Genomic DNA, 24,345 nt, shown 5'->3' on the forward strand with positions numbered 1-24,345 from the left:
CGTTTCGGGAGGATCCCACATGCCGCGGAGCGGCTGGGCCCGTGAGCCATGGCCGCTGAGCCTGCGCGTCCGGAGCCTGTGCTCCGCAAATGGGGGAGGCCACAACAGTGAGAGGCCCGCATAACGCAAGAAAAAAAAAAAAAAAAAAAACGTAACTCTTTACCACAAGGCAGAGGTAAGGAAGAAAGCAGGTCAATGCCAAAATTATTTTTTAAATAATCAGCCTTTCACCTGCAATGAACTAACTTAGCCATTTTTTTTTTTTTTTTGGCCGCGCATTATGTGGGATCTTAGTTCCCCGACCAGGGATCAAACCCTCGGCCCCTGCATTGGAAGCTTGGAGTCTTAACCACTGGACCGCCAGGGAAGTCCCTGCAATGAAATAACTTACAAGAAACTTATTTTCAAAGGATAACTATGTTCTCACATAAACAGTGGAGTTGGTCACTCTGATTGTCCAGCATGGCCTAGGCACAGCATCTGTACTTAACACCTAATTTACTGACCACTCTTAAATCCTTCTAGATCATCAAAAGAAAATGAATTTTTCACATTTGCTTTGAAAACCAAAAACTTGGCTATTATAAAATATTAGAATAACAAAGAACATGCAAATTATACATTATAATATTAAGTGAAAACCACAGATGAAAATATTGCATATATGACCTCAACTATGTAAAAAAATGCCTAGCACTGTAACTAAAGAGGAGTGTCCTAAAATGTTACCTACATTTATTTCTAGGTGGTAGGTCCAATGGGGGGGTGGGGGGGGAGGAGTTTGTCTTCTTTTTCCTTTTTCTGTATTTTTTAGTTTTCTATAATTAACAAGCACTAGCTTGTTATTAGAAAAAGTTGTTTTTTAATTTATAAGTTTATAAGGAGCTTAGGTATACAAAAATGGGGGTCTCACAAAATAAATTCTCATAAAATGCCATCCCAAGACAGCAAGCTCCATTTTGTTATTTAAACTCAAAACAAGCTCCCCACTCAATTTAAACATATATATGTTCAGTTACCAATTCCAAAATGTCAATCTTTGGTTTATGCCTGTAAAATATAGTTACTATTAGTTTGAATTCCAGACTAAATTGGCAGACTACAAATAATATGCCACAGAATGGGATATTGGTTAAGTACACATTCTCTGAAGCTGGTTTTTTGTGTCAGCTAAGCTTGTTTACCTCTTTGAATGTCAGTTTCCTCATTGGTAAAATGTGGACAATTATATCATGTACTTCATGGGGGTTATTATGAGGATTGAATGAGCAAATATATGTGAAGCACCTAGAACAGTACCTGGTGTATAAGAAGCAGTAAATAAACAGTGGAGCTTAATATTACTAATTAGTTAATAATATTAACTCTATCAAATATAGTCATAGCATGTCTATTATGTAAAAGTTTCGGTTTCCCTCACAAAAACTACGGCTTAATCTAAGCTAATTCTGACATATTACATTTATCCTATTCCAAACATGAGATAGTCCAAATAGGTAAATTTCTCAGAAAACTGAGGCTTACCCTTTTCAGTACCTACATCATTTTATTTTTAATCCTCAAACCCCATTCAAAACCTTCAAGTTTGTTCTGGCTAAACGGCTACTTTCCAGAAGCCTAAATTTGCCAAAACCTCCTTCTAGACAAGATTGAGAGAACAGAGTCAACATAAGCATAACTTATTGCCAGGTCCTACCAAACATTTTATTATATATTTATAGTTTATTTTCTATCTTTCCTACTGGAATGTATCTTGAGGGCGGAGGCATTGTATGTTTGGTTCTTCACTGTGTCCCCAACACATAATAGGCACTCAAGAAATATTTGTTAAGTGAATGAATGATATCATAGTGTGTGAAAGAACCAGAAAATTAAGGTATGATCTTTAAAAGTTTCTGTATTGTGTTCCTCTCCATGAAAAGGGAACAGTAAAACTCAGCTACACTTCTTCCAATGATGCCCTAAAAGACTAACGATCTTAATAAAGTGCTTCCTTCCCAAATAATTCTGATATCTCTCTTCCCTTGCAGAGTATCTAAAGCAGACGCCCTTTCAAAGAAGTCTCCCCCTTCCCTTAAGGAATCACTGTATTCATAGTAATAAAACACAACACTTAAATTTTTATTTATTACTCTGGCTCTGGAGTATCACCTTAAGCTGGTAAAACTGGTCAAAGCTTTTGATTAAGAACAGACCACCCTCTTAACTTGGCTCCCAGGACGGTGGGCCCAGTTTTCACACCTGGGAGATTATTAGGACTTGTAGAGCCAAATCACTGAGGACAGAGGTTTGACTGTGCTATGAGCCTTCCAGCATCTCATTCTTTGATTTACAAAACCGACAGAAAGAATATGTTGGATGCATTTCTCTGCCGAGTTGGAGATGGAAACTGAAAGAAACCTCGGCACTGTCTATTTGCATATAGCCTGCAGCGATCTTTTCCAACCCCGAGCAACGAGCTTGTAAAACAAGAGCACAGATTCGCCTTTCTGTCCTGGGTGTTATTTCTTCAAACCAAAAAGGGGCCGACAGGGAAAAACCTTTGTGTTTTCCCTCATTGACACACAAATAATTTTGCCAATTACTGCTTTTGAGCAAGTAGAACCTTGATATAAGACTCTTTAAAACTCTCAAAGCTACTGTCCAAAAAAAAAAACATTGCTTTTCAAAGCACTGTATTTCAAATGTTCATCACAATCATGTGAAATCTACGTGGCACTTCGGAAACCAAACCAAGGATCCTCTGAGTGACCAACAGCCAGCTGCACACTTGCTCTATACCCTTGCCTCCGCACAGCCCTCGTCTGAGCTCTGTCACACTGCAGACAGAAGGGGCCCCTGACACTGCAGGGCTCCTCTTCGTGTGCCAAGGTGCCTACATAAGTCACAAATAAGCTGCCCACCAACTGACAGTATGCAATGAATGAATTACTGTGGAGTCGTTATCCCATAAAAATGCTTAAATACAATTATAATTGTATCTGAGAAAATTTGGACATTCAAAGTACAAAGTAAAATGTACACTAAAATAAGAAGTAAAAGAACCTACAATTCTGAAATTTCACAATTTCGCAAAGAATTAACTGAAATTATAAGATTTAGATGACAGCTCTTATCCATATAAAAAAGGGGAAAAAAAGGAAAGCAGGGAGTTTTTAAAAAGCGTTGGAATATTACAAAATGCTCTATGGCCAAGAATTTTTCACTGTTTATCATAAATGTCAAAACAGACTTTATTAAGAGTTGGAATATGGTTGGTATAGCACCAAGACTGAGAGTTGTACCAATGGAGAGCTTTAAATATAAAGGATCTACCCAAAAGGTAACAGCACTGTCTATTGTATCATTATTGAATGTGCTTTTTACCGCATGAGTTCCTTTAACGGAATCGCTACTGCATCTTCTTAAAGCACAAAAAAGAGTGGGTCTTCAGCAAATGACTCTACCCTGCATTTTAAATCCATACATTAGTAAAAGACAGTTATACTCCTTAAGGGAATAGAATATAAAATTAATCACAATATAAATTGTATCAGAGTTATCACCAGTTTTAGATTGTAGGTTTCCTACTCATAACTCCTCAAGAGATGTGTATTTTTAATGGGACATACTTTAATTATTAAATTAAAAAGTTATATATCACTGTGGATCAATCTGTTTAACCTGGATCATTTTACATGAATGTCAAAACGCAGAACTAAGATGATCAGTCCCCTCCAGGTCTTAGGCATTAATGCCCAAATTCCAAATAGAAGGATTTTAAGCAGTTTTAAAAATACACCAAAGCTAATGGCCACCATGGCCAATTGCCCCAAACAAAACAGATAACTGTAAACATTGCTAAACCCTTCCATCATAATAGAGAAAATAATGAGCCTGTTTTTTTAAATGAATTATTTCCACTGATAATGATGTTTTCAACTGTACATTCTGGCAGCAATTGCAAGGTCAGATGTAAAGTGAGATAAGATTTTTTTCTAATTCACTGCCCTTAACACTTCTTATCAAGTACTCCCTACCCAACAGCTAGGCATTCCACAAATCAAATTGGATGGGGTGCTCACCCTCTACAGATTTACCTGTAGACAATAATTCCATCAGCTGACCTTTAAATGAGCCATAATTACATATTTATATATTTTAAATAACACATTTATGACAATATAAACAAATATAAGGAATACAGAACTATAAACACTTGTATTAGATATTCATTTCTAAGTGTATATTAGACAAAGAAGTAAGGTGAGCATTATTCTTCCCCTGGCATTTAGTTAAAAAGTAGTGTTTCAGGTTTTGCTATGTGCCGGTGAACAAATATGTATGCACACACACATACATGAATATTTAATTTTATATAGCAGAGGAGGGGAGAGCATGGGGGCTTGTTAGAGGTTTGTGTCAGCCCAGCCAGTGTTTTATATTTTGGCCCACCCAGCTCTAATGAGGGTTGAAACATGGTTAACAGCAATTTGGGGGAACTTTCTCAGCTCTCTTTTGAGAGCCACAGAATTTTGTAAAAAGCAGCTTGTTTGTTAAAAGGTTGCTCCAAGGCCTAAAATTTCTAAATATGTACCTTTTTTTCAACATTGCCCTTATGAAGAAAAAAACTTCTGAGAGTCTCCCAAACATAAGAGTTTAATTAAAGAAGAAAACATAGAAAAAAAGAGAGAGAGGACCAAAGAAAGAAACTAAGACAAGGCAAGAGATCATTTAAAACATTTTCAGTAGGGAGAATGTCAAACTTTTAGAACATGAAAAACCTTTCAGCTCTAGACAACATATGTCTTTTAACCATCCTCTCTCAAAAAGAAAAACAAAAAGTGATTTTTCTGAATTCCTTTCCAAGGTTATGATTAAGCTTATTAATTTTTTATTTGAAATCATAGTATTTGCAGGCATTTATAGGATTAGGGTTTCCATTAAGTTTAGCAAAATAAAAATAATTCTGAATTAAAGCAGCAAACATAAGTTTTAAAGTTTTTTAGAATTTAAGAGAATGGGAAACCCCCAGATTCAAAGACTTAAGAGACACATCAACCAAGTGCAATATACAGATTTGTATGGCTCTTGATGTGAATAAACACTAAAAATATATACATATATATAAAACAATTAGGAAAATTTGAGGCTTGACTGGATATTTTATGATATTAAGGAATCATTATCTTTCTTTTTAGGCGTCATGCTGGTATTGTGGTTATGTTTTTAAAATAGCCTTTAAGAGACACTTAGTAAAATATTTATGGACAAAATACGAGGTCTAGGATTATTTTCAATAATCCAGTGGGAGACAGGTGCAAAACGGGTAAGGCACAGATGAAACAAAATCAATCATAAATTGCTAATTGGTGATCCTAGCTGATGAGTACGTAATTAATACACTAGTCTCTCAACTTTGTATATGTTATATATTCCCATAATAAAACATTTTAGAGAATTAATTTAAGAAGAGCATTTCAAGCACTGAAGAAATTAAAATGAAAGTGTATTCATTTCTAATGATGAAATTTACCTTAACAGTAGCTTCTATGTAAAGTTCTTCCCGATATGTGGTATGTTGTAGAGCTAGTCCACTGCAAAGTATATAATTAATAAATGAGTAATATATAAAATCATAAATAAATAATACATAAATTAAGCCATTCCATTCCTTTAATATAAAATATTTTTTATTTAAAAAGGTTTTTTTAATTTGTTATACAATTTTTAAAGGTTACTTTACATTTAGTTAGTACAAAATATTGGCCATATTCCTTGTGTTGTACAACACATCCTTGAGCCTACCTTACACCAAATAGTTTGTACCTCCTACTCTCCCATCCCTGTATTGCCCCTCCCCCTCCCAACTGGTAACACTAGTTTGTTCTCCATATCTGTGAGCCTACTTTTTTTGTTGTTATATTCACTAGTTTTATTTTTTAGGTTCCACATATAAGTGATATTATACAGTATTCGTCTTTCTCTGTCTGACTTATTTCACTTAGCATAATGCCCTCCAAGTCCATCCCTGTTGCTGCAAATGGCAAAACTTCATTCTCTTTTTATGTCTAAGTAGTATTCCATTGTATATATGTACCACCTCTTCTGTATCCATTCACTGTTGATGTACACTTAGATTGCTTCCATATCTTGGCAATTGTAAATAATGCTACTATAAACATTGGGTGCATGTATCTTTTAGAATTAGTGTTTTGGGGGTGTTTTTAGGATATATACCCAAGAGTGGAATTGCTGTGTTATATGGTAGTTCTTTTTTTTTTTTTTAATTGGGGTATAGTTGTTTTACAATGTTGTGTTAGTTTCTACTGTATAGAGAAGATGGATGGACCTAGACACTGTCATACAGAGTGAAGTAAGTAAGAAAGAGAAAAACAAATATCATATATTAACGCGTATATGTGGAATCTAGAAAAATGGTGCAGATGAACTGGTTTGCAAGGCAGAAATAGAGACACAGATGCAGAAAACAAACATACCGACATCAAGGGGGTAAAGCGGGGGCAGGGGGGGATGAATTGGGAGATTGGGATTGACATATATACCCTAATACATATAAAATAGATAACTAATAAGAACCTGCTGTATAGCACAGGGAGCTCTACTTCCATTCCTTTTTATATAAATATTCTCACTGCTTTGGTTTTAAATCTTATTCTATTTATTCTTATCATAGTTACTAGTTCATAGACTGAAATTATTCACCCTACATACAATGCCTTCAAACAGATGAGGTCCAGATAAATACTGACAAAACATCTCTACATTTTGATCAGAAGATTCTGGATCTCAGCAACCCCCTAAGTACCCTTTGAATAACTACTTCTTTGAGTCTAACAGTTATTATTGGAGTGTTTTGCCACCCCAAGCATAGCCAAAACATCACTGACTGTGGAATGACGACATAGAATAACCTGGAAATGGTGATAGCTGATCAATAAGGAGTTAAATTATATTTCAGTTCTGATAAAAATAGCTAATGAATGGGAGCCAACTTCACAGTGATACACACACACAAAAATTCTTTGTGGATAAAATTTAGCAAAAATGAACCTTAAAAACTGTTTTCATTCAGTCAGAAAACAATTACTGCATTCCTACAGACTTCACATTGTGCTATGTATCACTCTGTTATAAGGGAACAAAATAGTTTCCAGTTCATGAGTCCAAATCTAATAATTAAAGACAGTAAACTGGCACTTTTTAGGAATCTATGTTTCTCCAGGGTAATAAATATCTTCAAGTTCATTTGTTCATTCTTCTAACATCGACTAAATGCCTAGCACAAGTACCACCCTTGGGTTCTGAAGAAATGGGCCTGTGAGAGCGGAATAGTTTCACCAATAAAAGGCAAAGCCAACATTAGGCCTATTTTTAAAATGAAGACAACAATGGACAGAAGAGGCAAATAAACAGCTTTCCTTTAATAAAGCAAAGTACCATTTCCTAGAAGTTTTAACCCATTATTTCCCATCTCATCTATTTCCAAAAGCTAACAAGAGGAAGAGAAATTTTTAAGCGTTTTTTCAGGAGTAAAATGAACATTTAGTTAAAAATTAGCACCAGACCTATGAACAAATTTTATATGCATTTCTATTCTCTGAGCCTCAATATTCAATATTTCTGAGCTCAGAGGGTGAAAATCAACTACTCATCCACATACTAAACTTTTCTCTGTAAGCTCCATGAAAGCAAGATTTTTTTTTTCAGTTCTTTATCCCCAGAACCTAGAACAATGACTGACACGCAGCAGGCATTTCATACTACTGAATTAATTAATCTGAAGATGAGAATTGCTAAGGAATATGCTTTATTTGTATATCAATAATCATTTTGGCTTCATAAGCAAAAAATGTATATTTGAATTTCTCAATAGGCCCACTTTCTAGTTTTAGGAGTTGGCTTCAACAAACAATTCTGTGAGGTTTTTGTTTTTAACGAAATCTGTCTCAGTTACCTTGAAGAAATACCTCTATATATTTCATCATTGAAATGAAATATGTATAATTTATCATTACTGAATATATGTAATCATTATCAAATAAATATAATTATTATATATTTAGTAGGCACCCAATCCAAAAAGTCCTGCCTTTTAGGCCTTATGTCAAAGATCAACAGAACAAGCATTAAGTAAGAATTAAAAAAAAAAAAAAAAAAAAAAAAAAGGATGGACTCCTACCCCAAGTCTACATTCCCAGTGATCAGGTCTGTCACTGGACAGCCCTGTGGTTAAGGACTCTGACTCAGGAGGTGGTTAACTAGCCTTCAGATCCCAACTCTTCCATCCACTAGCCCTGTGCACCAGGGAAAGTTACTTCTCTCTCTTTATTTGCCTCAGTTTCCTCATCTATGAAATGGGAAACATATAACTTACTTCAAAGAGCTGTTATGAGAATTAAATGAGTCAGTACATGTAAATCTCTTAGAAGAGTGTCTGACAAATAGCAATTGCTCAATTTATGTTACCCAGCACTATTAAAACTCTAAGAAATTCTTGTACATCAACTATACTTCAATAAATAAATTAAAAAAACAAAACTCTAAGAAATCCCTTGTTTTATACATCACAAGGGCTCATTAATTTTTTAATATTAAACTGAAAAAACAACAGAAATGCATCTGTATCATGTACAAGTTTTCACACTTATGGATAAATTAGGGACAAAGTGAACTGTTTATCAAAATTGATAATATGGTGGAAATAACAACTTCCCACTTATTCAGAGAGGAATTCATAGAGGAAGTGGAATTTCGTACTTTTTTTTTTTCTGATTAGAAAAAGAAGAAAATCCCACATAATCCCACTACCCACCCAGTTGATATTTTAATATATTTCCTTTGTTTTTTTCTAAGCATATAAGTGAAATTTTATATAATTGAGACTGTATTTGGCACTCTGCTTGATTCACATGACATTGTATTAAACGCATTTTTGTGTCACTTGCTAAAAACATCATTTTAAATGACTATATACACTTAATTATTCTAACACAAAATAAGAAAAACTGGTGACTAACAACACTTCCTCTTGAACTCATATTTTTTCCATACTCATGACCCCAAAAATAACCAGCCAGAAAGGATTTTTGCTTATTTATTGTTCAGCATGTTTGTTCTTAAATAAAATTTTCTTGTCAAAAATAAATTTTAATATAACTTTTAAAATAAATTTTAAATAGGAAGCAGGAAAAAGATAAGAAATCCATTTACAAATTAAGTCAAATGTACACAGTGAGGAATCACGTTGCCATCACTGCCACCTCCCAGAGTCCACCAACCACCTTGGTAAGTACAAATAGCTACTTAATCAGTGAGATAAAGAACTCTCTCGACAGTGCAGAGAGGCCCATGACTATTACCAAAAGCATTATGGAGCAAAACTGAAAGGATGAAAAGGAAACAAGAAAGATGAATAAAGGGAATGAAGAGTTTAGTGGGGGAGGGTTACTGCAGAGCAGTTCCCTAGGTTAATAAAAGACTGGAAGACTACTTTTGATCCACATATATTGACTCACAGTTCAACATATAACATAAAACGTGCTTGTTGTTCATTAGACTTTAGGCTACCTATTCTGGAAAAAGCCAAGAGCTTGCCATCTTTAGGCTTTTTGCATATGCAAAACAGCAGGTCAGATGGATCCTGCATCCCATATCCTCGAGAATCACAGAGAGGAAATGGTATGCGTTCTGGGATACGGAGGGTTTAGGTCAGTTAAAAACATAATGCCCATGATTTATGACATTATCTTGTGCCCTTATCCTCTCTTGGGTCCAAATATCTGGCTTCATATAAAGAAGGTACTGTAAAATGGGGAGGGAGTGGCAGGATTGGCAACCCCTAAATTCCATTTTAGTGGAATTTCTATCATTCTTTATAAGCAAATATTCTTTCTTAATAAAATCTCTTCAGCTCACCTGGAGGAAATGCCATCTCAGAAAAAGAAACTGACTATCCTATGCTCACGAGAATATGGGTATGCTGTCTCTCATTGGAACGTGAGTATCACTCCAAAATAATGACATTGCTAAACTGAATACTATTCCAATTCAATTATTGAAGCTCTTTTCTGGTCATGTCAAAATGAAAAATCACATTTCAAGAGTCTCAATTTGTAAAATAGGCTCACAAAACCAGCTCTCCTTGAAGTTTACTTTGGCCCAACTTTTCCAACACAGGAAGAGGTTCGGAAACACTCAGTTTCTCTGTCACAAATGCATTTGCTAGCAGGTCACCCTATGACTTTCCCATCTTGGGGGAATTACCTAAACTAACAAACAAATAAAACCAAAACACAACAAAAAACTAGACACATAAAACCTCAGGCCTCAGATATGCAGTCACATTTTGTTCTGCCTCCTTTTCTAGATTCCTCCCACTCTGCTGTTTCTCCAGCACATGAACGACCTGTCTTATCATGCATTCTGTTTCGTCTGTAATAAATATGCAGCAAAATGCACAAGTGTGATGATCTGAATGACAACAGAGATCTAATACATTCATTTCCAAATAAACAATTCCAAGTTTTTCCATTTACCCAAAACAGAGATCAGCAATCTAATTTAAAACAAAATAAACAAATTGTGATTTTCTTCCCCCTCTGTAAAATTATACTACAGGACCTAGTGATAAAACCCTTGTTTACCTACAAAATGAACCATATCATGATCTAGAGCACCTTCAGGATATTGATTCAACTTTTAAAAAGTGCAATATTTAGTCATTTTTAACCGTGGTTTTCAAAAACTTTGGGGAAGCAAATATTCACTTTTGACCTTTTTCTTCTTTAATCCTCCACTGTAGACCGTATTTCTTGCTAGTGGATCTCACCTCAGTGAGCAGAACTCTCAGTCCACACCACTGAATGGAACAGTGTGGCTCCCTCGTGCAAATTTCCTGAGAGCCCCTTCCCTGAGCATGTGCCAAGAATCAAATCTTGGCCACTTAGTGCTCTGTGCTCCACATGTGAGCTCACGGCGTGTTGAGCAGCCATGCTAACTGAGATGGATAGCCCTGTCAAACAGGAAGCTGGCACACCAGGATGCAAGCAGTGGGATACAATGACCTTTACATTCAGAGAAAAATATCCCTAAAATGGCATGAAAAGTTTACGGTGGGGGAAGGAGGGGGGATTCTTTTATTTCATTTAGGAGCATAGCATGAAATAAAAGCAATGGTGCCCACTATGCAATTTGCTTGGGATCAAATCTTGAATCCCTCACACAAGAAGGAAAGTTGTCGGGGAAAGGAAATGAATCATCCTTTATCACACTGCTTTGAAAGCAGCGGACTCTACGATTCAGCTGTATGTATTACTGCACCCAGACAGGCCAAGTGCTGGGATTCAGACTGCACTTCAACTCACTATAATCCATGGCCCTGGAAAAACATTCTTGACCTCCTGGTTTCAGATGAGTTCCTTTCTTGGTAGAACTAAGATATAATTTGAATATTTAATTAAAACTTTTTTTAAACAGTAATAATCTGCTTACAAAATCAGAGTCAAGAGCTGGGGAATTTAAATTCCATGTCCTTGGTCATCATATTTTGTAACTTTTCATAAACTGTTTAATCTCTCATAGTTTCCTTCTCTCAATAAATAGAAGTTTGGACTAATAGTTCTTAGGAAGTATATGAAGAGGAATTCATTTGAAAAAGTAGCAAAAATCCATGGCACATACACAAATGTTAAGTAAGGACAGTAACAAAGGAAATTAATATATGGAACAAGACCTGGAAGTCACCTGTTTCTATCCTTTAGTTCTAACCATTATCATAATCTATACAGTTCAATAATTTCAGCTAAAAAACAAAGATAATCATTCCATTGGGTCAAAAATTTATTTTCCCATTCTCCAAGGTTTGGGGATATTTTTGCTATTTGTTTTGTCAATTATCTGGCATAAAAGAACAATGGGCAACACAATCTCACAATGGATTCCCCAGTGCTGTACAATTCACATTGAAATAATGATGCAATTTTAATATTTAATTATATTTAATTAAATAGGTAAAATGAATTGATCACAAAGACACTGAGCATTTTTTTTTTAATGAATGGACCACATCAGAACTACAGAGAGGTTTTCAAAGATACAAAAGTACAGTATATAAGAGGCATACATTTTTCTCTATTTAACTAAAAGCTGATCATAATGTGCAAAAGCGGCAGGCCCAAAGCAATAAATAAATTTAGAAAACTGAAAGCTTATAATTCACATATTAAAGTTTGGACAAGTTAGGAGTCAAATGTCTCAGCACTCTGAGAATACCGATTTGGGGACTTAGAGAAAATAAGAGAGTTATTAATGCAACAAAACCCATAATGATCACTCTGAAATGCAAGTGATGGCTTGAAATGGGATTTTGGTGGCTCTAGAGGTACTGGTCAAATGCTTCCCAACGCAACCAGAAAACCAGACTCTCCATGAAACATCCTGCTGTTCACTGTTTGGGAAAGATGTTAGAGGTAACCACTCTCCACCGATCCCTGTTTGGAGAATTATTTCGGGCAACACACTCTTCCTCAAATCATGACACACCCGAGGCACGGGGAGGAGAGGGGAGGCGCGAGAATACCTTGTGCCTGTGCCGCGGAGCTGTGGGAGTAGCCCAGGGCCAAGAGCGCGGTCTCCACCAGCTGGCTGAAAAGCACGTCCTTGCGAACCAGGACAAACTCTGCGTGTTCTTCCCTGTTGTCATATTCAAGAGAGCCGTCCAACTGCTCTACCACACAAAAGACCGGAATCATCAAACCTGCAGGGACAAAACCCAAGAACAAAACACAAACGTTACAAAGCAAACCCCAGTCATCATGAGAAGAGAAGAGACAGTTATCATCTGTGGCCAGTGGTTTGGATTAAACAAGCCTCTTAGTCAGAGGGGCCTAATGGGAAAACTGTGGGGTTTTTTCCCCCTCCATTATTACTATCAGACAGCAGCAGAATTGCCCTGAGCAGTGGCAGAAGCCCTCAGATTCTAGTCATTAAAAAGTGGAGCACACCAATCAGAGGTATCCTGACTGAGAGACCTCAAGTTCACAGCCAGAGCACAGGTGAGATCCAAGTGACCTTCCAGACCCTAGCATCCTCGTATCTATGGTCCTATCATTAACTATTAATCAGGACTAGTATTTTCAGATCAGATCTGCTTTTGCCTAGAAATGTTGTAAGATACCTGGTAATGGTCCTAAGCTATTATGTGAATATGTACAAGAAAATCAATAGGAATTTAAAAGAAGCCCCTCTTGTATCTTTTATTTTTCTAAATCCTGGTAAACAGGCCATCAACTAACCTGAAAATACCCTGCTCATGTAAGTCTTAACTGACATTTAATTTATGTCAAAATATACATACAAATATGAAACTTTGTCTTTCTAAAAAATTATTATTTTATATAATAACACCAGCTATCACTGGAAAGGAATACCTCTGCTTGGTTTTCAAAGAAAAGAAGTAAACTACCCTAAAGAATAAAGCAAATTAGTGTAGTTGAAAATCTGTTGAAATCTGTTGTCACTGAAATATTTCTCTCCTTTGTATCAATATGTGAAAAGCTAAAAAATGTTTAATTCGCCAAAGGTGTTTTATAAAATGTTTTTTATTTTTTTTTAAAAGTCATACAGGTATTTAAATCTAAACGTAGCCATGGCAAAAGAAGATCAAAGTTTTACCAACATACGAGTAACAAACATGGACTCTGCCCTACATAATTCACACAAATTAGCATGCTACGGAGTAAGGATCTGCTCTAGATCTTCTCTTCGTGCAAGAAAAATCAAAGGTTATGAAGGATGAGTGGGCAGGCGGAGAGATGGGGGAGGTGGAAGATGGGCTGTTCATGATGATGGCACTTCACAATAAAAATAAGACCTCTGTGTAAAATGACACGTGCAAGTATGGCCTCTCACACACAGAATGCAGAGGAGTTTCTCTAGACGCCCCTCCCCGTTGTCCAGACCCTAGAAGCTTCCTGACTCACTCTGATCTGGAAAGCAGAGGGTGGGAACAGATACTCTGCAAACTACCAGGTCACAGATTTAGATTTTTCTTCTAAAGATAATACAGTGGTGCAACTGGTTCCCATGTACTAATTATTATTATTAAAGATAGTAAGTGTTGGATGTAATTATTAAATATAATCATTATTAACAATAATAATACTTATTAAGAATTGTTATCGTTAAAGATCATGGTAATTATTACTAAGGCTGAATGACAGACTAGCAAGCCACACAATACCAGACCTGGGACAACTATTAACTTAGTGTTCACGCCAAGGAACAACAAAGCAGCATTATCGTCCATTGCTCATATACTATCTATGGTATAGACTCACGGAACATAGGAAATAAGGATGGAGCAGACTGATTGTTTTACATAAAGAGGAGAACTGAGCCTAGCCACATGGTGCCTTACAAAATATTTTTTTAAATTGTGACCAGCACTGGCATATCAAATGCTTATTTACTTATATGTCCGCTTTATTCCCCATTGCATGTAAGACATGCAGTGAATAATATAAAATAGATTTCCTCCAAATTGTCTCTGTGGTCATTCATTTATCCATCTCTTACTCCCTGAACATCTACTGTGTGCCAGGTATCCCTTGTGGCTCCAGTGATACAAATGAAAACAAGCCTTACCTTGTTCCTGCCCTCAATGCAGTTGAAAAGTCTTGTAAAATCTTCCTAAGCAAGCATAATGGCATTTTATAGGACCCATTCGTGAGAGTCCTTACCAGCAGGGAATAGCCCCCATTTAGACCTTTTAACTCTTACATACTGGTATATGATCTTTGTCCAAGGAAGCAGGTTGATTTCTCTTTTTAATGATTTAAACGTAAGCACACATAAGGCCGTGCAGTCAGTGGTGCCATAAGCTACCTCACCACTAATACCTGTGTGTACATAAGTTTCAATGCTGAAAATCCATGTGCAGTTCCTAATGTCAACATCTAAGTGTCACTCATCTGGGAATCACAGATAAGACCTTTAAATGAATCCAGTTGCTCCACAAGCTATCATGTATCCATTACTCAGGAACCATAAATCTTCCTCAAGTCTATGGTCAACTGAAAAAATTTAAGACCCCATTAATTGTTTTAGTAATATTAACAGTTCATGAGTTAGAGATGAAATACAATACTAAAGCACAAGGATCTATACCACGTAGAGATTTATGTTTTGAAAACGGCAATGACCAAAATATTTCCTAAATATTTTAGTTCAGTGAGTAAAGGAAGCAATTGTTAGTACATGACAGCAGTAACTCCTCACAGCCAAAAAGCAAGCGCCAGTCCCTCACAGGCAATCGCCTACTTTCAAAAAAAGAAGGGGAAAAAAAGGACTTTGAAGTCATTTATAAAACAAAACAGTATTAATCAGAGGTGTATGATAACAGAATCTGTTCTGAAAGCACATATACATGTGATACCAAAAACGATCATAAACAGGTTATATTTAATGACTAAAAAATGTACCTTTTTAGTAGAATTGGAGCAACCTAAACAATGAAATCTTTACAATGAAACACAATTTTTACAAAAGAAGAAGGCAGGAAAAATAGATGCAGTTACTAGTGACAATGACAAGAGAAATGAAAACGGGTAAAACAGTACAATTGAAGTCAAATGTAAGGAAGAAGAAAATTAAGGCATAGGTTTTAAATGCCTTTAAAAACAGCAAATCCTTAGGAAAGAAAGCTATAAGAGGATGAGTAGAAATATATATCAAAAAAATATATTTAGCCATTTTGTGCCCCCATTCGCTCCAGGAAAAAAGAGGGGAAAAAAAGGAAGAAAAAGAAAAAAGTGACAATAGATGAAAGGATAGGGAGAATATGTGGAAAGCACTTCAAAAACTAAAGAATGGGAAGAATTAATAGATAAGTTCCAACAAAAGAATAACAGCAATAAAACTGAACTGCATCTATAAAAATTCAGAAATGATCAAGAAGAAAAAGAAAGACACTCTTGTTCTAGCCCTATACCTACAGCTTATGGCATTATTTTTCTTTTATTGTAGCACAGACCCATCTTCAGATGATCAAGTAGAGAACTTTGAACCTTTTGATTATAAGCCTCGCTAAGCCTTTTACAATTGCAGGAGGTAAGCAAATGGTTTAATCTAGAGGACAGGCACACAGCCCTAGCCATTTGCTAAAAATTAAGAGCTGTCCTGACAATTGGGATAAATGGTTAATTCTGTTATCACAGAGGAAAAGTAAGCAACGGGACTTTCTCTACTGGAAAAAGGCATTTTCCCAACTGCCATTAGTTATGATGCTCAATTGTCACTTCCATTATGACATGATCTCTGAAGAAGCTAGCATAATGATGAAGCGTTAACCTGGTCTTCACCAGCACAGCCCTGGGAACAGAGGGAACAGAGGCGTGCGGGGAGAGGACCGCTCTACACCTGGGGGCAGGCACTCTTAGGTGGAGTCCTGGCACTACCATACTAACCTGTGGGAGTGACCCTGGGAAATTTACCTGACCTCTCTGAGGTTCAAACTACTCCCAGCTGAAATGCGAACAATACCATCTACATCCTAGACTGGTTGTGACAATTAAACAGTGGAAGGTAGTTAAACTGTCTGACAGGTAGCCCTCAAATAATGAAACCTATCTGGTTTTCTTATTTATTTATTTATTTATTTATTTTTGGCCGTTGTGGGTCTTCCTTGCTGCGCGCGGGCCTTCTCTAGTTGCAACAAGCGGGGGCTACTCTTGGTTGCGGTGCACAGGCTTCTTATTACGGTGGCTTCTCTTGTTGTGGAGCACGGGCTCTAGGCATGCAGGCTTCAGTAGTTGTGGCATGCGCGCTCAGTAGTTGTGGCTCGCGGGCTCTAGAGCGCAGGCTCAGTAGTTGTGGCGCAGGGGCTTAGTTGCTCCGCGGCATGTGGGATCTTCCCGGACCAGGGCTCGAACCCGTGTCCCCTGCATTGGCAGGCGGATTCTTAACCACTGCGCCACCAGGGAAGTCCCTATTTGGTTTTCTTTCTACAAAATCAGTATTAATACCACTTCAGAGAGGAAAAAAAGAGACCGATCACTTTTTTCTGGGTTCATAATCAATGCTCATGATACTTCCAAAAAAGCATTTCTTCAGAATAAAAATTACACTAATAATCACTGAATGGCCTAATTACTGAAGATGCAAATAATTAAGGCTTAAAATGTTCAACAGGCCCCAGAGCAAAAGGGTGAAAGTGTTCAAAGCACCATACTTTATATTCTAAAATATATTCTAAAATTGCCTGTCCAATACAGGAGCCACAAGTGGTGACGGAGCACTTGAATGTTGACTAGTCCTGCGTTGAGATGTGGCGTGTGACATACACACTCAATTTCAACAATTTAATACCAAAAAATAAAAAATAATTATATTTAACACAAAAAAAATTTTTATGAACTGCATGTAGAGATAATATTTTAGATACATTGAGTTAAACAAAATGTATTATTAAATCAGACAAAGCTGCCCTAAGCAATCTGCCAAATACCAACATATACAGTGGTTTTTCTGACCCAGGATAAATACAACACAAACTGATAAGCAGGACAATTGTGCCATTGTCTTGATGCCCCTCACTTATCTCTCCTCTGTGTTCCAGATATTAGGAGACTTGAGTACAGATGTATTCTTGGTTAAACTCCAATATCTAACGTGATATCTTCTCCGTAACACTGAGCAAATTGTAGGCTATTGTTTTATTCCTAATTATATTAATCCAACTTCTTTATTAAAGAAAGGCTTTTCTTCCCCTTCCCTTCATTTTAGAGAACAGTTACAGTGTTCAGGAAATGACAAGACACTGGCATGAATGTGACCCGAGGAACAAGTACTCTTTAATGGGCTAGATCTAACCTAACAGAGAAAGATGAAAGAAGGTCCAGAAGCAGGGGGTCTAGATGACCGGGTTGTACCGCCTTCTGCGAAAGCTGGACACAAAACAACATTCTCATTTGCACAGCGCCTCCTAAGTCATCGTGTACTCTGACATACATACTTACCTTTGTTTCCTCTCCACGTTTACCCTGTGGGAGGGTTATTATTACCCTCATCTGATAAATGAGGAAGCTGAAACTATAGGAAAATAAGTAAGATGTCCAAAGAAACCAAGAGAGGAAAGAGTAGAGCAGCTCCGATTAACCAACTTTAAATCCCAAGCACACAGCTTTCTTGGGGGTCGAAAACAACACTCCAAAGCCCATGTCCACAGAAATCTAAAGGTGTGGGCTTTTAGTAAAGGACCCTTCACCACACTTGCTGTGTCCAGTGGGTGACCTGCGTCGCTTGTAAGTGAATTTACCTTTCAATGGCCTATCACCTGTCAGGCACTGTGCTGGGCGCAGAGGAGGAACCAAACACAGATCCTGCCCTTCAGTCACTCACAGACAAAGAAAGGCTCAAATATTGGGTCTTTCTCTAGTGTGGTGCCCACGGTCTCTGGTCTCCCCAGCCCCTTTGCCTCCTGGGTCCACCTTCATTCCTGGACCTGCCCCTTGAATGACAGGAGTCAGTCTGAGATGACAGGAGGCCAGCCTTTCTCCTCCCCTCTTTCAAAGGGCTCCTAAAACCGTCTGTTTCCAAAAGAAAGGCGGCCACAGGGCCCACTCCCTTCCCTCGGGCTGGCAGTAGATATGGTTCTATTACCTGGGAAGGTCCCTGGGCTAACTGAAGATTACAAAGGCTTTAGGGCAGAATCTCTCATATATATCTGTTCTTTGTATAAAACTGAACCTGGGGTAAAACATCAAGCTCAGCAACCACCACAATCGGTAAATCATAGAACCCCAGAAACACTGAAACAAATTCTACCCCGGAAACCAAGTGAATAATACAGGGTTTTCCAAAGGACTGGCAGAGAAGGGAGTGAGGGGTGGCAACTATCTTTTCTTATTGCAAATTTACTAGAAAAACAAAACAACCACTTCCTTGCTCTTTAACCTCATATCCTCTCCCTCTCTGTTTCTCTCACACCACGCACAAGCACACACTCACATTCACACACACAGCCTGCATCACAGACAAGAACAGAAAGAACTCGCCAATATTAACCTGTAGATGCTTCCTCCCACCCTAAAACAATAAAAGCAAGTTTGAGCGCCAAGAATTGCTACCAGGAATAGAAAGAAAGGATAGGGTGTTCCTCACCTCCTTCTTGGGGTCCCAGGCAAAATTTCAAAATGGATCAAGTGTGTCTTCCCTACTCTCTTCTTTTCTGCCTCTGCTCTTCACTCCCAGGGACTAACCTCCTGAGCTCTGGTGGCCCCAGGCTCCACATTCCACTCCAGCCTCCCATTCCCCCAGGGGCTGAAATTCCAAAGAGATTAATAGATAAAAAGATGCTACACTTCACTGTTTTAATGGCTTGGTAGTCCCTTAATTTCCTCAGATATATTTTCATTGTAAAAGAAGTACACTGTATCCCACATTAACTTCTAATGGAAAGAATCTGAGGTACCGTCATAAAGAAAAACATGCTTTCACCAGTCTTGCGGGGGAAGAGCAAAAACATCTGGGGGCAAAGGAGCCACCCATAGGTGGCCCAGAGGACCTCCAAGCTCCCCTAAACTGCTCCACTTTCCAAAGTTCCTTTCTGTCTTTTGCTTATGAACTACAGATTCTCAGAAAGATTCATTCATTTGTTTTTGTTGTTGGTTTTGTTTTTAACTCTTCCCAAAGAGGAAGCAGGAGCAGAGACAGAGGTGGGACAGCTGAAAGTCCTGGGTCATTCACAGGTGGAGGACCAGTCAATCCTATAATTATGGGGAAGGCAAAATGCACTTAATAATTACTCTAAGTGCAAACGAAGCCACATATGCAGAAATTCGATCTCCTGTTCATCCATGACCCAGTTGCTTAGACCTGAGAATTAGGCCTCCAAGTAAAGCTTTAACAATATAGCTCCTTGATGCCACTTCCTCTGTGGGGAGGTGGGGAGAGGTAAGACTACCAAGAAATATTTTATTTTCAGAAATCTCTCTAGTAAAACCAGACACTACTGTGCAGCCCCTGGGGCAGATCTTAACTTTGGAAGATAAGAACGAAAAATAGGCCAGGGGTAGGGATGGCCTAGTAAACTCTGGTCCTCTCACTTATCACCTCAAAGGCTCAACTTGGGTTTAAAGTGGTAGGGAAGGGAGATGGGTTCTGGTCTTCGAGGCCTCTGATTCCAGGCCTGTCCCCAAACTGAGAGGCCACAATTCAACCTGAAGTCAGATCTGAAGGCTGAAGGATAAACTCCAGGTCTCTCAATACTCTTCAGTTATAGAAACGCAGTGGCAGGATCAAGTTGGCCTGGCAATCTGCAAAACGGGATTTCACAGGCACACAGGAGGCACAGTGTGGCTACTTATCTAAACAAAAATGCCTGAGCTACACCTGGGAACACAGCCACAGCAAGCCTGACCCAAGGAACTAAATTCCCAGCTGTCAGGAATGTCCAGTTATAGTGAAGGAGAGGCCGGTCTTTTCCTTCTCCAACATGAACTGGACTTAGATTAAGTCTTCACCCTCCCACTCTCCCTTCCACTGCCAGGCTGACCTGCAACAGGCCCAAAAGAAATGTTTGTTTATTTTAACAAAATGCTAATTCCACCTAGACATTAGTAACCACCATTAATAGGCAGTGTCAGTTCTGAAGTCCCATGACTCCCTGGCCACCTAACTTGTCCACATCACTTTGACCCTACTACACAGCATTCAGCATTGGGAGACAAGGAAAGCTTTCTAGGAAAGGATCCGCACAAGTGGATTCAGGAGCTCACTCCATGTTCTCCGGGGGAAGCGCAGCAGACCACAGGGCCCTGCACGACCACTGTCCACAGAAATTGTTGGTTTATTACCACGAAGGCATCACAGTCAACTGGCGTAGGACTCTGTCGGGTAGCAGCACTGTGCTCTGTGACTGTGCACATCCTGGAGTCCTGGGCATCTTATCTGCAGTCCTACCCATGTCCTGCACTGAAGGACTGCGGCATCTCTTCTAAATGTAGTAACTACAGAGAGATAAAATGTTTACTGATCCCAGAATCAAAAAAAAAAAATTAAGAAAAGGAAAACAAGTAGAATACGCAAGTCTGTGTATCACAGAAGAGTTCAAACATATGGCATACTGTGTAAGTATCCCCATGTTCAAAACTGAATTCTTGAGGTTCTTTTCTCACTGGGTTAGAAATGCCTATATTAGTAAGCCTTGAGACTCAATGGCATGCTGAAATGACTGTACCATAATTCATCAACATTAGGATTTCCTTCCTCCGTTAAGGAAAATTTTATTCTGGAGGTTTCTGGGAGGATAATTTTTTTAATAGTATTGAACTAGAGATGTACCTGCCGCTCCCTTCATTCTTATTATCCTCTCTGGAAAAGCTATTTGCAACTCAGAGCCCCAGGAGTCAAAAAAGGAGTTAATAAAAATTATCTTTATACTAACATTTGCTTCATCATCTCAGGTTTTGAGCTCTGCCTTAAATGTTATTTTATCTAATTTAATAATTAAAATTAAAACCCTTGATTAATTTCTCCAGTGTAGTGGTAAGGAAAGCTTCACTGTACTGAGGCTCTCTAGCAAGGAATTAATAAAGGAATCAAGCACTCGGCTCTCAATAAGACAAGACTACCCAGATTTCTAGTGGGAATATTCCAGAGCACAAGCATGTTTTCTTTGGGGAGTTTAACTCACCAAAATTATTAAAAATTGAGATCAAACACTGGTGCAAAGCCCCAAAGGAAATCATACTAGAGTGGAGAGATTTTTATCAAATAAAAATCTGAAAAGGTAAAGTTTGTATAGTGAAAAATAAAGACTTTCTCCCTTACAAGAGGAAATCCTACTGTCTATGTTTAGGGTTCAAACAGCAAAACATATATGGATGTTTAATAGATGTATAAAGATCGTCACTGTGAAATGAATGCAGATTTCACAAGGCCAAGCTTAAACAGACAGGCAGCCATTACCATCCTTTCCCAACCACTAAAAGCCACTCTCATTCTTATACCCAACAAATGCCTCCACTGAGATTTAACAGCAACCAGGTCCTTGAAATGGCTAACACTGGGAGAAGAAAAAGAAAAGAACAGGAGGAGAAAGCAAGAAAGTCAAAATCATGCTGTGTATTCTGCAGTTCCCTAAGGGTACACTGGGCTCTCTGGATGGCAATACATAGGATATTATTATTGTGACTGAGATGAAGTTAATAAAACCCAGCATACAGACTCGGGAAACTCAGGTCCCCACTGATGGAATACTTCCCACACAAGATATTTTAAGCTTATATGTACCTGTACAATTTATAGCAATTACTTAAATAAGAGAAACAGAACAGAGAAAACTATTATACTGTTTTTCTCCACGTTATGTTTCTGACATCCCCTTTATAATTTATATCATTCCCAAAGGACACTATTAAGTTTGATATTAAAAAACCAAAGAGACCATTTCAGCCACTGCATGTAAATCCATTGAAACTCTTATTCTCATTCTTAATGTTATCTAAAGGATACCACCCAACCAAAGGAGGAATGTTATTCCATTTTTAACTATCTTTGAAAAGTGTCACAAAAACCCTTTTTTTTTCTCCTGGAAAAAAAAGTCATAAATCTTTATCCTAAAGAAAATGTAAGTTTCTACCTTCCTTAAAGCACAGAAACCCTGGAAGAGCACTGTACTAGTTTAAATTGGGGGTAATCCCAGATATGGAATATCTCAACCTCAGAAAGATTTCATTCTCCCTAGATTCCCTGGATCCACAAGTTCTTTAACTCTAGAATAATTCCTAAGCCATAAAATGAAGCGTATTAGTATAGTTTCTCCCCATCCCTATAGGCCACAATTTCAAAAATAGTTCTCATCTCACAAGCTCAACACAAGATAACAGAAAGACAAGGCAAAGGCTCTTTTTCAAAATTTGCATTAAAGGAGAAAGGGGTTCTTTTGGAGGTTAACTCAGAGATGTAGGTTTAGTCTTGTGTGTGAACTCACCTGCCTGCCATACTGACAGCAACTATGCTATCTTGGCACCATCACTGCCCAGGTCCAGGTAAAGATGATAAAAGAAACTATACCTAACAGCTTCAGTGAATATAGGTTCCTTTCTTTATTTTGCTAATAGAAGTAGGATCGACAAACAGATATGTTTTCAGAGAGCAAGCCTGTGTTTATTATATACATGAGAGGCTGGCTGTGAGAAAGACGACTTTACTGACTCGCATCAAAGGAGGAAAAGAGCTGCGTCTCAGAAGCCTTCCTTTGTTAAAAAGAACTGTCTCCCTCAAACCTGCTTTCAAGCTATACATCAATCTTCAATATAATTATGTTGGACAGAACATAACCTCTCGGCAGTTAACTTGTTTACAATAAATGCTTAGTTTGGGCACATGGACTGTATTTCAGTCTTATAAATATCAAACGCAAACCTACAACACTCCCATTATGGGGCCGAGAATTATCTTGCTAGAAATCTTTTTATTGGGGGACTAACGGAATTACTTTGCAGCTTGTTTTCCACTAACCACTTGGAACAGTGTGAAAAGAGGTACATTTATACTCTGACCCTGTGCTAATTGGAATTCTATACATTTCCATGGGAGAGTGTGTGGTATCAGTTCTGAATATGAAGGTCGGCCCCCAGACAGTTTTGCCATGGCAGCAAAACTATACACAGGCAGCAAAATGGTTCTTACTGAAGTCATGGCATTCTCCTCCGGTTCTTTTTTCCTCCAAGTCTCTTGGGAACTAATGACCATTTGTGACGGCACTGGCAGGCTTTCAACAGTAAGCTCTAGTTTGGGGGGCGGTGCGGTTTGGTTATAAGTTACCTGTAAAAACGTACTGAAGGCTCAAGCTTACTATACGAATGGACCTGTAAATCGAGTGAGTTGTGCTGAATAGTACCTGGAGAGCCATTTGAGAAGGAAAAAAAAATCAGAATCACCTGGTTTACCCTTGTAAAATGTCTTTACTTGGGTCTTAAATGTGTAATAACTTCCCTTTCAGTGAACAATTTGCTCCTCTTATAATACCGCTCCTCAATAATGAAGGGTATTTGGTCATCTAATACCACGTCTGCCGAACCTACATACAGGACAAAATCTTGTCTAAATGGAGCCTGGTAAGCTGAAAGCCAGCAAAGCTTCAGGAGAACCCTGACTTAGCCTCACCCTCCTCCATGAGCGATTTCCAGGCATGCATTCTTCCTAGGGTTCTGAACACTTTCCGGTCTGCAGATCATGGCAACTGATCGTCACAGGGTTTCCTCAATTGTTTCTTAATTTCACAATTACCTTGTAACCAGATTCCTATAATAACTCAACTTTAACATAGTATTAATATCA

At 38.0% G+C, this 24,345-nt stretch overlaps 1 protein-coding gene across 1 annotated transcript in view; it reads right to left on the reverse strand.

Annotated features, from left to right (window-relative positions):
• The window catches only part of SATB2 (SATB homeobox 2), a 189,364-nt gene that overhangs the window by 152,892 nt on the left and 12,127 nt on the right, over positions 1–24,345 (reverse strand). The window contains 1 exon segment of the mRNA XM_007469194.1: positions 12,581–12,757. Within this exon segment, the coding sequence (XP_007469256.1) occupies positions 12,581–12,757 (177 nt within the window).

This window comes from Lipotes vexillifer, unplaced genomic scaffold, assembly GCF_000442215.2.
Source record: "Lipotes vexillifer unplaced genomic scaffold, Lipotes_vexillifer_v1.1 scaffold648, whole genome shotgun sequence".
NCBI lineage: Eukaryota > Metazoa > Chordata > Mammalia > Artiodactyla > Lipotidae > Lipotes > Lipotes vexillifer.